The 17,296-nt window shown below is 32.2% G+C and overlaps 1 protein-coding gene across 3 annotated transcripts; it reads right to left on the bottom strand.

The window, feature by feature from the left end:
• Positions 1 to 407: 407 nt before the first annotated feature.
• Positions 408 to 4,862, bottom strand: LARP6B (RNA-binding protein). Of its 3 annotated transcripts, none has more exons than XM_078299545.1 (10): positions 4,269 to 4,862; positions 3,067 to 3,148; positions 2,681 to 2,775; positions 2,505 to 2,576; positions 2,254 to 2,333; positions 2,053 to 2,149; positions 1,639 to 1,686; positions 1,449 to 1,517; positions 1,102 to 1,242; positions 408 to 1,004 (listed from the first exon to the last, which is right to left on the bottom strand). In XM_078299545.1, exons 1-10 carry the CDS (start codon positions 4,638 to 4,640, stop codon positions 690 to 692), a joined length of 1,371 nt encoding a protein of 456 aa, XP_078155671.1. In that variant the 5' UTR covers positions 4,641 to 4,862; the 3' UTR covers positions 408 to 689. The 3 variants fall into 3 exon arrangements, with proteins under 3 accessions (XP_078155671.1, XP_078155664.1, XP_078155680.1); XM_078299538.1 differs by having other exon boundaries at positions 1,102 to 1,239; positions 1,443 to 1,517; positions 4,269 to 4,822; XM_078299554.1 differs by having other exon boundaries at positions 1,102 to 1,239; positions 4,269 to 4,822.
• Between the last annotated feature and the right edge of the window lie 12,434 nt (positions 4,863 to 17,296).

Here is a 17,296-nt window from a genome sequence, read left to right as displayed (position 1 = left end):
TCTAAAAGTTCAAAAATATTTATTTTGATGCATTCAATTTTCAACAATTTTGAGCATCTTGTACAAAGTGAGCTCCAAAATTACAAATTAGATCATAAACACGTGACTTATCAATTAGATCAATATTAAAGATTTAAGTTTCTCATGTAAAAATGATCAATGGACATTAAGATTCTTTTTACAAATTTTCTTGCGAAACTTAATCTCAACAAACGACACTCATAAATAATTATGTAATAAACATAGCTTTTGTAGAGTAAGAAACAAAATAGTTCAGCAAAAAAAACAATGACTGCAATTAGAACTCACTGCATTTTGAACAGTATATAGAAATGAAAACAGGGTGCAACTTTGAAACAGAATCGCCTTACAGTTATGCACTATACAGGAAGGATACAAAGATGTACTTTTCTCAGCAGTTATCAGGAGAATTTAGCATATAAAAGAAAATTAGGAAAAAAAGGAGTACCAATCTAGCAACTTGTCAAACAGAAACAAAATAAAAACAATGCTCCATAGACAAGTTAGCATACCCCCACACTAGTCTAAGTATGACAAGAAGCATTTACCATTTTCACTAAAAAAAAAAAACAGTCACAATTAACAAAGCACAGAAAACTGTTATATCACCACCTGTTAACAGACAGATTACTAAATACGTATATATAAGTGGGAACAAATTGGGAATATTAATTTGCAACTTGTGTTAAAGGTTTCCCACGTCCCATGGTGAAACCCCTAGTGCCGTCTGGCATGCGGGGTCCGGGGGGCTGCTTCATAGCTACTACCACTTGCTCTGCATGGGTTGGTGAGTGGGATGAGGTCGGGGTGCCAGGATTGTTGGAAGTGCCTGGGCGGTGGTTATGATTGTTATTATTGTTGTTGTGGTGGTGATGGAGGGCCATATGAGATCCACGGCCACGTCCTTTCCCACCACGGCCACGACCGCCTTTTCCTCTCCTCCCACCACCCCCAAAGTCTTTCTCATTGGTGCTCTCGTCAATCTGTTATACATTAATGAATAAAATTAAAATTAGGTCATTTGAGGAAAAAAAATGAAACTTGTGTGCTTTTTTAGTACAGAATGATATAATGACTCACAGCATTGTCGTGAGATGGCTCGGGTGGAGAGGACTCATCAGGCAACAGCTGATGTGGAGACTTCTCATTTGATGGTAGGTTTGATGACGTGGATCCATCCTCCTCTTCTCCATCCTTTTTCCCTTTAACTCCTCCAGGCTTCTAGATTTTTGCAATCAATGGACATGAAATTAAATTTTGTATTTTAAATTAGGAAACACAGTAAATTGAATAACTAATGGAAGTTCTACCAACAATTCATAGTAACAGATTTAGTTGAGGTAATTTCTCCATTGTGCTTCTGTGAAATGCTTGCCATGTAAAAAAATATTTAATAGAAGAAAAAAGCTATGCTAGAGGACACTCACAATACATCCTTGCAGCAGGCGAACTCTCAGCCCAATCCTCCAGTTCCTCTCATCATTTAGCTCCCCAATCTACGTTTTTGAAGGAATGAAACCAGTTATCGTCAGTAACTCAGGTAAATCGTGAACAGCATGTACCTTTTATCATCAGCTTGGTTGGAGAAGAGATATAAGAGAAGTCAATAGTACTTACAGCCTTCTCAGCATCCTCAATAGTCTCGTACTCCACAAACGCATGCAACTGCAACAATGAGAAATGACTGATGAATAGCATTTATCTACAATCTGTATCCTGCACTTGAATCTCCAACGTAGCTTAACTTTATGCATAAAGCATTTATTAATCAAATTATTCTACATCTAAAGTTATCTTATAGAGAAAGAAGTAACCAATTGAATGAAAACAATACAAGAAATACATGCTACCGAGCCCCTAATATTGTAATATACCCACATACAGAGACCGACCACAAAAGAGAGATTAAAAGTAATAATATAGAAATACAGCAGAAACACCATTGCTTAAAAAATTAACAGTCGTTAATATTCAAAGATAATACATATAAAATACAAGTCATAATAATCCCAAAGCATAATATTAAAGTACCTTGTTGGCAAAAAGCATATCCAATTTGGCAGATCGGTTGGTAGCAGGAGCTGTGCCATTGGAGGTCTGTGGATAGCATGTACGGATTGTCTTTACACTGCATCACAAGTTTGCACGATAAAATAAACCTCAAATGCTTCATTTCTTTTTGCAATGTTATATACAGCACAGTCAATTTCAGATCTTATGGTCAGAAGGTACCTGCCAACAGCTGAGAAAATCTTCATGAGATTTTGGTAGCAATGATCCTCAGGTAAATTCTCAGCCACCACTATCCTTGACTGGGAAAGGGGAGAGAGAGAGATTCCGTCATTATGATTGTGTAAAACCCCATTTATTTTAATTATTATTTCATTTGTTGTAAAAAGGGTATGACAGCACATATTAAAGGTCATAATCAAGCCAAATATAGTCAGGTAAACTGCAAGAATTTCCTGTTGATGATGACATACCTGAAGTTCTTCCATATCCGCCTCAGTAAAAGGTACCTGGCGTTTGACTCTCTTACCATCATCACTAACCACCTTCAAAAATTTAAAAAGTAGAATTACTAACAATACAATTCAGGGAATTAGAAATAATAGAGAAAAAAAAAACAAATTAACGAATTCAGCTCAAGAAAACATACAAGCTTTGATGATGTACGGAGAGCTGTAGCAAGCTGGGTGTTGCTCTGAATGAGAGCTTTGATTTTCTTGAATCCAGCAATAATGTTTATCGGCACTGCACGGAAACAATTAAGTTTGCACTGGTGTCAGCAACAACTCATCATAGAAAGAAGTTAATGATAATTTATAGGACAGGTCTTTTATCTTATAACTTGCTCTTGCTTCACCCTAGCCAACAAAACACAGCTGACAATTTATTCTTCAGTGTTATAGGTAAATTCAACTAGCATGTCACTTCTTTTAAGCAGACTATGGAGGTTTCACAATAGAGAAGTCCTAAAGGAGATGATTGCCAAAGACCTAAGAAGCCCTACTTAAAAACAAAACATTGGAGTGAAGCATTTACCATATCCATCTGGGTCTTTACTAATAAACCGCATCAAGTGCTCAGTAGTTGCTAGGTTTATATCACTGAAATAATACTCCACCTGCAACACATATAATAGGCCATTACTTGAGGATCCAATACAACATACTGAATGGTTGTTGATGTAGTCGGCACTAAATGTTCAAACAAATTGACACTCAAGTACTAGCTTTTACGGACCATTGCCAAACCAAAACAGCTCACAAAAAAGTAACATATAGATTTTACATTTCAAAAGGAAACAAAACATATGGTTTCTAAAAGAAACTAATTGTAGAAAATTACAAACAATTAGGGCAGCAAGTTCAAATTTTGAGTATGATTACACCCAAATTATGAATTCCATAATGGTACAAAGAGACAAAATATGCTTATTTTGGGGTTGATTAACCCAAATTATGAAATCCAAACTTTTAGTATAATTACACCCAAATTATGTATGCCTCTTTTGTCTTGATCCACAATATGCCTATCTGTCTTGATTGACCACAAATAGTACAAGGAGACTGAAAAAAGTTATAAACCTACCTATTACATCGAAATATTTTTGTCACATGTAGAAGGAAAGATAACTCCATACATAAAATCAAACAAATATGAGATCACAAGCAGACTAAAACATCCTTACAATTTATCCAATTGTGAAAGAGTGTCAACCTATTATCTCTCTATTACCAAACTTTTGACTTAAAGAACAAGATCTAACTTAAAATTCACCAAAAGACCTCCAATAGCTTATTCAAACCTCGTCATACTTGCTCAACAAACCACAATACAGGAATGTAGATACAAATGCAGCATAAATTCATTAAAATAACCCTTGTTAACCATATATTCATGAGATAGTTCCTTAATATCTTATGAACTTACCCCCGTGTTTCCTACAAATTATCCCAGACCGCTACTTCACATAATGCTTTCTAGATAGATTTCTCATGATAAACTATCATAAGAAAACAGTTTTTTCACTTCACAAAGAATAATATTTTAATTAGATGAATAAAGGGGCTGGAACCCAAGAAAATAGCAATAAACCAATACTATGACCTAAAATACATCTTATGATGAATAACATCATAAAACTCTTAAATCAAATATCAGATCCTCATAATATCTACTGAAATAATCACAAGTAAGCCAACTCAACCAAATCAAGCACAAATCCCTTAAACTAACCATACCTGCTTGGTGATCTTCTGGATAACATCATCAGAAAGCCCCTCTCTTCCTTCCTTCCCAGCCACAGGCTGAGACGGAGTCGGATCGGGTTCAACCGTATTACTTACCACATCATGCTCCACATATCCTCCAAAATAATCGAACTGAGGTGGTGGAGCTGCGAAGTATGCCGCACTAGGCGAAGACGGGTGAAAGACGTGAATCGGATGCTGATGTGGATGGTGATGGATCGGTACCACGACCCGATCAGACGTGCGGGGGACGAACTCGGGCGCTTTGGCATTGAGCCGACTGAAGGATCCAGTGCGAGTGAGCTCGGGTTCAGCGGAGGCCTCAATGCTCTTCTGATCGGAAGATGAACTCTCTTGCGCCATGGCAAGTATCAGAGAATTTGTTAGGGTTAGGTTTTTTGTTAGGGTTTGAAGCTCGAGCTAGGAGCCCAAAGGGGCGGACAATAGTCGGAGAGGAGAAATTCTCAAGAGAAGAAAAGGATGGGGAGAATCCGACAGCTTGCATTTATAGCTGAATCGGTGTTGCGCCGATTGGATGGAGAAGCGAGGGGAAAGGAGAGATCCGGTTTACTCAAAAGCGGACCCGGTCTGTGCGGTTGAATCACTGGCTCGCGACAGGGGCACTATGGGAATTTTTTCATTACTTTGTTAATTTTTTTTGTATAAAAATAGAATGCTGAAAATTTGAAACAAATAGTTCCAACTTCTTAACCAGTAACAAAAAAAAAAAAAAATGAACTGTTGATTTTTATGGTCATCTGATGTGTAAATATGGATGTAATTCTTAGCTTCCGAATAATAATGAAAGCAGGCAATCTTTCTTGGATTGTTATTTTAAGAAGAAGTTATGGAACCAGCTAATATTTTTTTGGAATGAATTTGTTCATGGTTCATTTATTAGTGGGATGACACAACGTATGAATCCTTTACAACTACAGTTTGGAAAGAGTTTGGAATTCGTACGTATTGACAAAAATATATATTTTAAGTTTTTCTAGTACAAGGAGACTTAAAATATATATTTCTCTTTATAGTTTTTTTTTGAGAGAGAATCAACAGAGGTCAAGCCGAAATTTTTAAAAATACCATATTTTCAAAAATGATAAACCAAAAGACCATAATGCTGTGAAATATCGAAAAATAGCATGACCGCATCCCCAAAATGCGGCCAACTTTTTTTTGTTGTTGTTGCCTTCTCGTGCAGCAGTTTAACTTGTTAAAAAAAAAAAAAGGTGGCCGCATTTTGGGGATACGGCCATGTTATTTTTCGATATTTCACACTATCATGGTCTTTTGATTTATCATTTTTGGTAATATGGTATTTTTAAAAATCTCGGGAGGTCAAGCCTCTGTTTTTCATTAACCGTATTTCTCTTTATAGTTAAAATCCTAAACTAATAAACAAACAATACTCCGAAAACATAGGGAATCCTCATAATAAACTGATTAATTTCCAATTAGAAAATTTATTCAACCTTATTTTATATTAATCAGCGCAGAATCGAGATCCATTCGAATGGAATATTGTTTGTTAAAATAGAAAAAAATACTATTTTTTAAAATATTTTTTAAAATAGAAAAAATACATAAGTAGGAATATGCTTGGACATTTTTTTCTCCATTAAAGAATTAAGTTTGTTCTGCCAAGAATATATCATTGTCTTTGGTGATCAAATTAACTTCCAATTATCTGGTTCTAAATCTTAAAAATAGAGCAAATTTTGTTTTGTGAAAAAAATCAGAGGCATCGGATTAAGATACGGATCTGAATTGTTTAAGAAGGTTGGTGATTAATAACATAAAGAAAAACATCAGCCCCTCTGATTTTCTGTGGCTACTTACGATGAATATTCGACTGCAATTTCTTTTTAAGGACCCCTTTTCCTTAAAACAAAAGGTTACACGAACCCTCTATTTCTTGAAGCCAAGGTTCTAAATAGCATTTATCACGTCATAGCAGAGAGCCTTCAAAAAAAGCTATAGCGAAAGCTATGCCACATAGTATTTTTTTTTTTATAAAAATTATATTATATATTTGTACTAAATATCAACATTATCTAGTCTCATAGAACAATAAATAATACCAAATTGATTAAAAATTTATAATATTCATATTGAACCAATATAAAGTCCAAATTGCAACTCAAAATATCCATAGTAATACTAAATATCATAAACTATCGATCTTTTTCTATTCAAAATATCTTCAATATCATAATATAATTTATCTTTTTTCTATTTAAATTTCAAAATAACCTAGAAATTGAAAAGAAAAAAAAATTCATACTTCTAATAAAATAAACAGATGATCCTTGAAGAAATTCTTGTTAGTCCCTAAAATTTCCATAGTTTACCAATTATTTATTTGATTTATCATCAGTTAAAAAAAAACCAAAGACAAAATGAAAAATTTATTATAGCAGACTTGAATTTGATATAATGTAATATTCATCAAAATTAAACAATATCTTCAACATCTATTTATTTTAAAGCCTATATAAATTGAAAAAAAAAAGCTCATGTTGCATAGTGTGCGCTATTTGCGCTACACGCTATGCGCTATAGCGGACCGCTATTACCGCTATAACGTCTGTAGCTCAAATAGCGTGTTTTAATGTTATAGCTTAGCATTTAGGATCTAAAAACGCTATAGCGTGCTATTTAGGGATAAAAAAAATTCAGGGAGTCCTTCAATATTAGTGTTAATCTAGTCTGCACGGATCTTAAAGTGGATCGAACGGTCCAGATGCATTAACTCAGGATATTCCTTCTTGAGTAATGCATACGAATTCGTTACACACCCGCATCTTGAAATGTCCGAGAAAGTAAAGAAATAAATCAATTCATGCTTTGGACCCACACCTTGATCGAGAATAGGGACGTCAACCAAAAAAAAAAAAAAATTCATTTATTCTATTTTTATCATAAGACATTTATTAGCAAGATTTTTTTCCCCACTAATTTAAGGGCATGAGTACGGGATAAAAAAATGTTAGTTTATTTAATAAAGATACATGTAAGAGATGTTCTATATCTGTTATTCTATTAGAATAATAAAAAAAATTACATATGATAAGTTTTTATTTATAAATACTATATAATTTATTATTATTATTATTATTATTATTATTATTATTATTAGATTGATTTATATAACATTTTATATCGTGATTTTTTTATTTATATCCAAAAATAATTAAATTTCAAAAAATAACCAAAGCTTAACAGGATTTTGAAATCTACCCAAACAGGAAAATTTCTTTCTGGTAATTCAGTCCAAAATCGAAAAAAATTTATCCGGTTTTAGAATTCCAAAACAGAGGCTTAAAAAAAAAAAAGAAAGAAAAGAAACCGTAAAAAAAATTTCCGGTTTCAACTTTTTTTTTTCAGATTTCTTTTTTATTTAAAGAGAAATATTTATAATTTATTTATTTTTTGTATTGAAATATTAGAAATATTTAATATATTTCTTTAAAAATAGATGGAATACTACATAATTTGATTTATTAGAAAGATGCTACAAATAACCCAGATCAACATTTTTCATGCCGAATTTTTTGTGGCTGTAAGAAAAATTAATACATTTCTTTATAAGTTATTGGAAAAAAATAAAAATGTTTGGATTCTCAGTTATTGATCCCGGTTCAAAAGTCACTTCTAAGTAAATACATAAAATATTATCATCTTTCTAGTACATTTAATTTCTAAAAAGTGGTATCTATTTTTGAAAAAAAAATTAAGTTATTTAATGATTGTTATTAAAAAGAATTCTCAAAATAGATACAACATTTTATAAATTAAATGTACTAGAAGATCACAATATTTTCTGTATTACCTGGAAGTGACTTTTAAATTGGGATCAATAACTCAGAATCCAAGCATTTTTATTTTTTTTCCAATAACTCATAAAAATATATTAATTTTTCTTACGGCCGCAAAAAATCCAGCATGAAAAATGTTGATCCGGGTTATTTGTAGCAGTCTTTCTAATAAATCAAATTATATAGTATTCCATCTATTTTTAAAGAAATATATTAAATATTTCTAATATTTCAAAACAAAAAAATAAATAAATTATAAATATTTCTATTTAAATAAAAAAGAAATCTGAAAAAAAAGTGGAAACTGGAAATTTTTTTTACGGTTTCTCTCTATTTTTTTTAAGCCCCTGTTTTGAAATTCTAAAACGGAGAAATTTTTTCCGGTTTTGGACTGAATTACCAGAAAAAAAAATTTTCCGGTTTGGATAGATTTTGAAATTCTGTTCAACTTTGGTTATTTTTTGAAATTTAATTATTTTTTTGGATATAAATAAAAAAATCGGGTACAATTGATTAATTATATATTTTAGACAATAGGATCATAACTATATTTTTTATATTTTATAATATTAAAGACATGATTTAATATAATTATTTTTTCGTTGTGTTTTTCGATTAGATTATATAAGCTAATTTATATAATTATACATTATCAAATTCACAAGTGAGCAATAAAATTCTGCCAAAATGATCCATTCATTCATTCATTTATTCATTTATTCATAATCTGAATGATCATATTTTAAGTATAGAGAGCATTTGAATATTGAGAAGATACAAGCATATTTAAATTATAACGTTCACATAATGAATGAATAAAAGGCAGAAATTTCCGTGAGAAAATTCTCTCTTCGCACATGCATTTAATGTCCTACATCACATATTCGAGGCCATCAGTAGGAAGGCACACAAATCCTTCCAAACTTAATTTGCTGCTTACCAATCTTTAAAGCGATATAGATTTTAAATAAATTCACACCTCTGATAAGAGATGCAGAGAAATTTATTAATTGTTATGTTTGTTTGTTCGAAGGAAAGGTGTGCAAGAATATTGAGAGATGAATGATGAATTTTTCAAGAAATAGAAGATCAGGACATTTACTCTTAATGAAAGATCAATACGGATGAGTTTTGCATATGGAGGGATGTTTACTCTTAATGGACACTGTCATGCCAATTGAGACACTAACAGAGCAAGACCATGCAGATTCAAAAGAGCACAATATTGATAGCACAATTCTGCATATGGAGAGGACGGTGCGGTAGAACATTCACAAAGGAAAGCAAAAAAACCAAAGACATCAAAGAGGAGTTAAGTACTGAGACAGCTGCAGCACACATCAGAAGAAAGAACAATAAGATGCCGCGAGTGATGGTCCAAGCTGCAAATCAAGATTTTTACTGTTTCATGCAATTCTTACTTTTTTTTACCCTTTAATTTATCATTTACTACTTTCTGTCTTTTTACTATTATACGTATTTTCACTACTCAAACTGTTTTGAGTAGACCTTATAGTTACATCTCCCCTGTAACATACTTCATTTCAATTAAATATGAACTATATCCATATTTTCTTTTTTAAAAAAATACGGATGAGTTTTATTTTTCTGTTTAGTTCTTAATGTTGGTTCTTACTTTTTTTTTGTATGCTTTTGTTTTATTTTAAGGGTTCAATTAATTATTTTGAATCCAATATTTTTTATTTTTTGATGTAATAAGGTTTCATTTCGAAACCCTTATGTAACAATTTTCATCGATAAAATAAATAAGGACTTAGATCCTTATTTTTACTCAAATATATTCACACTTTCAATTAAAATTTTGTCCACGTTCACATAGTTGATGTGCTTTTATTGATGATTGATGAATGAGTCTGAAATAATTTTATCATAATATATATACTATGAATTGTTATGGTCTTTGCATGGATTTCAGTGAAACATAATCAAGGTTAAAAGTAGGGCCTAACATTGATCAAAATTGCAGTTTTGTTGCACAGTTAGAATAGCTCTAAGATGAATTGTTAATATTAAGCATCATGATATTTATTTTTATTGTCAATCAGTGCTAGTCAGTGGCAATCAATTCGTTTTGTTTTATACACGATCACTTGAAATTTGTGAGTGGAACTGATTTTCTATAAAACGAGGTAATTAAAACCTTAAACGCAAAATGAACTTGAGATTACAATATTAGCTTAATTTAGGAAAAAATTTCCCGATTGTCCTAACTAAACTTGATTTGTCATTTGTCTTAACTTAGTAAGAGAGAGAAACTTTAAACTATTGCAATTGTCAATGTTTAGAGACTGCATAAATCAGGAAAAAAAATCATGCATGGTAACAGAATGGTGCTAAGCGTATTTCATCAAATATATCTAGAGATCAAATTATTGAACTAACAGATTAACTATTCAGGGAATCAAAACTGAATACTCATTTTCACATATGCATTATAGATCTTTTGAATTCGAGAAAGTAAATTATATATTTTAAAGATTGCATAATCAATCAATGAAGCAAAAATTAATTTATTATGATCATTACCTATCAGATTGATAGGTAATTGAAGATATACAAATATTTCTATTCTTGTGCTGTATACTGATCACACAATTGAATTGATTTTTTTTTTAATCTTGAACAGATTTAAACTTGTATTTGGTTGCTTCCTGTCCTATTTATTAAACAAGAGGTAAAACTAACAAGGTTACTGGATATGTAGAGATCATATTAATCTGAAAGATATCGATTATTGACATCATCTCTTTTCCATTGAACAAATCTGGTGTTGACAATGAGAACATAAGAATTGTATAGTTGCTTTAAATAAGCTATATAACAGCACAGAGCTAGTCTAATTATCATCATCATCCTCGCAATATTAATCCTCAGCGTCATATATAAAAGATAAAACTGAGTTAAACTAAAATAGTTTGTCAGTGAGGATTACAATAGAGTTTCGTTTGTCTTTCAGAATTAACACATCAATTTAACCTCTGGGTGCAAATCACGGATCCAAATACATTTCTTTGCTGTTAGAAACAAAAAAAATAAAAGCTGAAGGCAAAAGTTTGGGCATTATTGCTACTATTGGCTAAGTTAAAGCAGCAGTTTCTAGCGAAGACAATTTTGTGAACATCGATCGCATATCATTATATTAATTCTAGCTGTTAATTAATTGTATTATTGTAGTACTATGTAATATTGCCTCATTGAGTTGCTTGAAGAACATTCATGTACAGAAAAATTATGGTTCCTAGCAGTCAACGGCTAGCGCCTCAGTTCCAACGGTCGGTTTATATTTCTTCTTCCTTACGTAACAAGTTAAATATACGTCAGACATCCTTTTACCAATTAACTAGAACACGTATATGATCTCTATACTCTTTTCCTCTATATGAAACAATCTATATACTTTGCATTCTAATACTGAATATTTATTGCTCATTTCTGTCGAGCTTTCGGGAAATTTGGTTTTAACTCTGAAATGATATATATTTCCATCTCTGTTCCTCTCCTTGTGCTTTGATGCAAAGTTTGATCATTTCAAAAGACCTGGCTCTGCAAAACACTTCTTTTGTACTTTTTGTTAAATTCCAGAGATTTTCCTTATATACCATTAAGGCTTCATTGCATGAGCATCTCAAAATCTTTCTTTTTGTCCAACAAATTGATGATTTGACATAATCCTGCATATTCCACAATAGATTTATAACACCAGCTGCTCGAATTCTGATGTTAAACCAGCAAATAGAACAACAAAGGTAACACCATACATGACATTTTGTGATAACACTCCATTACAAAACATGCAGAGGGATGATATATTTGCCAAAAAAAATCCTCCTTAATTCTTACCAGTCTATTGTCCATTAGCATTCATTTGCTAGAATTCTCACTAGGAAACTGATTGCCAAGAGGGGGAATCCTCACTTTAATTTGCATCAGCTGCAGTACCTAATCGAATCACCTGCCTCCTCGCTAAAATTGTGATAAATAAGTGTGACTTGAAATTTGTTTTACTCCAAGTATATATATAAAGCTAACCTCCGGCACAAAATCATGAATCCAGTTACATTAATATGTTACTAAAATCAAATAAAGGAAAGCACAACTTTTGATTATCGCATATATATATATATATATCATAAAACTAATTCTAACTGTTAATTAGTGTGTTCTTGTAGGACTATATAATATTGCCTTGTTGAATAGCCAGAAGAGCATCCATGCACAGAAAATTATATTTTGTAGACGTTAACGGCTAGCGCCTCGGTTCGAATGGTCAGTTTTTTTTTTTCTTGTTCCTTACGTAACAAGTAATATATACGATAGACATCATTTTGCTAATTTTCCAGAACATGTATATGATCTCTATATTTATTTATCTATAAATAACATGTATTTAAGCAATCGTGGCATTTATTACTTATTAGTGAATATTTATCTGTCAAGCATTCATGAAACTTCACATCAACTCTGAAAGATATATCCATCTTTACCCTCTTGTTTGATCATTTCAAGGACCTAGCGCAGTCAAAACCTTCATTGTATATTTTTTGTTAAAATCCTAAAATTTACCTTATATACCATTGAAACCTTTTTTTTTTTCCAAAACAATAAAAATTTAACACAATTCCTGCATTCTCCAGAATAGATATATTAAAGCAGTTCCAATTCTGGTGTAATACCAGCAAATAGGACAACAAAACGCATAGCATAATTTTACGGTAACACACCATTACCTAATAAGCAGAGAGAAATCAGGAATTTTCCAAAAATCATCCTTAATTAATTCTTACCTCTCTAATCTCCATTCTCTTTCACGCCAGAACACTCCCCAGGAAACTGCATGCCACTAGGAGGTGGAACCGTCACTCGAATTGCATCGGCTGCAGCTCCTAGTCGCATCCACCCCTCCTCTTCACTAATATTGTGATATATAAGCGTTCCTTGACCAGGTGGATGCTTGTAGTCTGGATGATATTTAGCCCACCAACGCAGCCGGTAGGTGGCCTCATGCGCAAGGTATTCAGAAGCATGCATACGCTGGTCAGGAGGCATGAGAGAAAGCCACCTCCAAACAAGTGCAGTCCCAAAAGCACGTTGAATAATTGCGAATTTGTTTGGGCGATTCGGGGGGAAGCACGTAGCAAAAACACAGTATGGGGAGCATGACCACCCCAGGATAATGCACGCACCGCAACGACTGGTTGCAGCTGGGGAAATTGCAGCATCCATGGAGACTGAACAAGAGCACAACTGAAAGTTTAAGCTTACAAAAAGTTAGAAGCAAGGGGTTGATAGATCCAAATTCTAGTGCAAATTAAGTAAATAAATCAACGATATATTGATGATAAGATGTTTAGGATTGAACTTAGTTCATCAATGTTTTTACGAAACAACAAAAAAATTCAATAAATCAAATAAGGGCTAGATACTTATTTTTCCTCAAAAAAAAAAAAAAGGAAATGCACAAATTGCAGATATGTTTTTTAAGAACCGAAATGTAAAATTGTTAATATATACAATCCAATGTAGATCTTTAGGATCTCGTTTATGCTTTTCATAATGGATTTGACAAAAATACTTTCCAACCGTTGGGTTGTGGAAACTATGCATTCTCATTACCTTGATCTCACAAATAAAATGGCTACTGAAATCTAAAATTTTGGTTTATGCTTGATGAATGCTCAAGCTAATATATATGAAATATACAATACATAGATCAAAATATTTTTTTTGAAATTTATTGGTTTGATTATATTCATCGAATTTGAGAAAAGGATGCTTAATAGCAAGAATACCATAGCAAAAGGATTCACTCTTTCCTCTTCGATCGCCGCCTTTTCTATTCCTTATCCCCTTTCTTCTTTGCTTGAAAGAAAGGGAAAGACGATTATACCTAATGAATTTATTAAATGAAGAGAGAAAGGGGAATGTATATTGTGCTGTCACAAACTGTACCATCCGGCGACGTTGAATGCCACGTGTCAAACTTTGGTAATTATGACAAGCAAGAATTGGAGAATTAATTTTCTATTTGTCCTTATTTACTGCTATTATATAATTATATGAGAAAAATCAACCAAATAAACTTTTAATTTACAAGGTACACCTTAACATTTATACAATTCCATTTTTAAAAAAAATGTTTCACAGCAACTGAGATATCATGATCTTGATCCACCCTTGAAGGGTGATTGTGGGAATAATCACCATGTCTAACTTATCATCCTTCCTGTCATAAACAAATACTGAGGAGCACTTAGTTTTCCCTCTTTATGCATTGAATAGATAATTCTAAGCCTCACTTTCCTTTTCTCTGTCCTTTTCTTCTGTTGTTCTCTCAATTGCATCCTATCTCACTCCTCTCTGTCTATGACATTCAATCATGAACAGAGGGTTGAAATTATACAAATATTGATCCACACAAACTGATACTCATGCAGATTATACCTAATGTAGTTATAAATTAATTAATTAATTAAAGGCATGGTTGTCAGCTGATTCTTTAATCTCTCCAATTGACAAAGGATTCTGGGAACTCTCTGGCAAGAATAGATGAGTGCCGAATAGAAGAAATCCTGATAATTAGAGTGTTTTTCAAGGTGCAAAATTTAACATATGAATAGACTGAAATTAACAAACATATGCAGCTTATGCTCAGTGTTAAGGAGAAATTTTCAAAATAGTTGAATACGGAAGCCATGCCTTACAGAAATTTCAAATAAAAATAAATTTTCTCTGATGATTAAGTATAAAAGTATGAAATGAAATAACTTTCTGCATAGCAAGGTAGACATGCGTTTGTAAATCTATCTCACAGAGGTTCTTTTTGGGAACCATTTCAGCAATATATAGTTCAATTTTATGTACATGAGTTGTGTAACGGGCAGGTGAAGAACCTACATTTCATACACACTGTGCTTCACTGCATGAGAAATATGGGCCTTTCATCAATCAAAACCGACCCAATTAGAAGCCCAATAGTCTTTGTAAGTAAATCTTCGCTCTCCCCAGTGAAAGACCGACGGGCCTATTAAATCATCTTGGTATTGGTATTTGAACATAGTCCGGATCCAGTACGGGTTCCGTGGCCTCCATTAAAATGGTTAATTTCAGCCTTAGTTTACAAATACGGAAATAAATCTGCTGTGATTTCAATGGAATAATAGGGTTCTGTTATTCCGATCCCAATCATTCAACTTCTTTGAGTTTAATGTCTAAAAAGATTCGCGTATGAAAAACTTTGAATGGTTGAGATCGGAATAACAGGATCATGTTATTCCATTGGAATCACAGCAGATTTATTTCCTACGAATACATATTCCAGTCAGCCTTAATATGAGAAAACTAGGAGAAGTTGAATTGAAGCGATAAAAAGAGGTGATCGGTGTGCAACCGGATTCGTATCCTCCCAGGTACCTGACTCAAAAAAATTAAAACGGACGATCCAGATTTAATATCAGCCGGTGTCTGTTCGAAATGATGGAGGAGGCAATATTATTTGTGTCAAATTAAAAATTTCAATCTTGAGCCGTCCGATATAATTGTACTCAGTCAAGTAACCTGAGAGGATGCGAATTCGTGTGCAACCTGATTTCAGAGAATAAAAAGAATTTTGACGGGACAAGCACAAGTCCTCTCCCTGCATCCCATGAAGGGGTCACGCACAAGTCCTGATCTTTTAAAATAACCAATGTTTAGAAAGTATGGTTTTGCTCATGCATGCAAAAGGTTGCATACTGCATATTAATTATGCAGTATGTGGCTACATATATAAATTTTAATGCAGATTTATACATGTTGATTTAAAAATGAGCTATTAATATCTAAAGTTAATTCTCACACTGCATATTAATTATGCAGTATGTGGCTACATATATAGATTTTAATGCAGATTTATACATGTTGATTTAAAAATGAGCTATTAATATCTAAAGTTAATTCTCACAGTCACGAATTATGACAAGTCAACAAGGCAATGTCTATGTAGTATTATATGTTCACACAGACCGCATATGCGGTTTGTATATTCAAATCTGCATATATGTGACTGTAATAGTTGCATGGGTAGTCCAAACAATCTGAATCTAAACTAGAAAATTTGAGATATCTTAGGTGATATGAATCCGTTGCAAGTGAGACATGTACATTTTTACATGGGCTACAGAGAACAGTGTTTTGAAACAAGTTTTGATACTTACTGAAAATCTTTACAATGCAGTTTATATATACTTCAAGTTTTGAAGCTGCAAACACTCACTTGAATTTCTTTTTGTTTTGCTTGACCTCATACTTTCCACCCATATTCCAAAAGTTTTGTTGAATTAATCTGCATGAGATCCGCTGAGACTAAAATTTTGTTGACTTACAATTTTGCATGTAACTTAAACTGTTCGTTTTAAAAACAATATTTCAAATTGTATTTTGGACGCGAACAACAACATATTATGCCTAATATATAATGTCCGACATTTTGGGGAAGTAAATAAAATATCAATATTAATGATTAAATAATTAAATAGATACCAATGTTAGAAGAATTAAATAAAAGTAGCATTTGTGCCTATTCATTTTAATGAAATGGATATATTATCAACTATATTTCTTTGATAACCACAAGAACCGACAAAATAATCATTAAAATAGAAAAGTTAATTTGCAAATATGTTATGTATAGTTTAGATAAGTTGTGTATCAATTTTTGATGTAATTTGAAAATTATTTGGTCACCAATCAAGTGCCAAAGATTTTTTCTTTCTTTTTCTTTTTTGAGAAAAAGTGCCAAAGAAAACTAAACCGTTAATTTTTCAAACTATTTGATGAATGAACAATAAATTTTCCAGTTGCATTAAATTTAATATACAACATATTTAAATATAAACTATAAAGAAGATGTATGTATTTTTACTTCTTTTTTTATAACTATTTGATCAGTTGTAACGGTTGTCAAAGAAATTTATTGTTAGTGTAACTTATTCTTCATTTAATGCGTAATACCAGTGTTCTAAATAGTGCGCTATAGCGATGTTATGACATTTTTGGACCTTAAACGCTAAGTTATGAGATAAATGTATTATTTCAGCTACGACTGTTATAACGGTAATAGCGGTCCACTATTTATGCTACACGCTATAGCGCATGGTATGTTACATAGGCTTTTATTTAAAGGCACAAACTGCAATTTGT

The sequence above is a fragment of the Carex rostrata genome, chromosome 1 (genome assembly GCF_964058835.1).
Source record: "Carex rostrata chromosome 1, lpCarRost1.2, whole genome shotgun sequence".
NCBI lineage: Eukaryota > Viridiplantae > Streptophyta > Magnoliopsida > Poales > Cyperaceae > Carex > Carex rostrata.
This window is presented reverse-complemented; position numbering and strand designations above follow the sequence as displayed.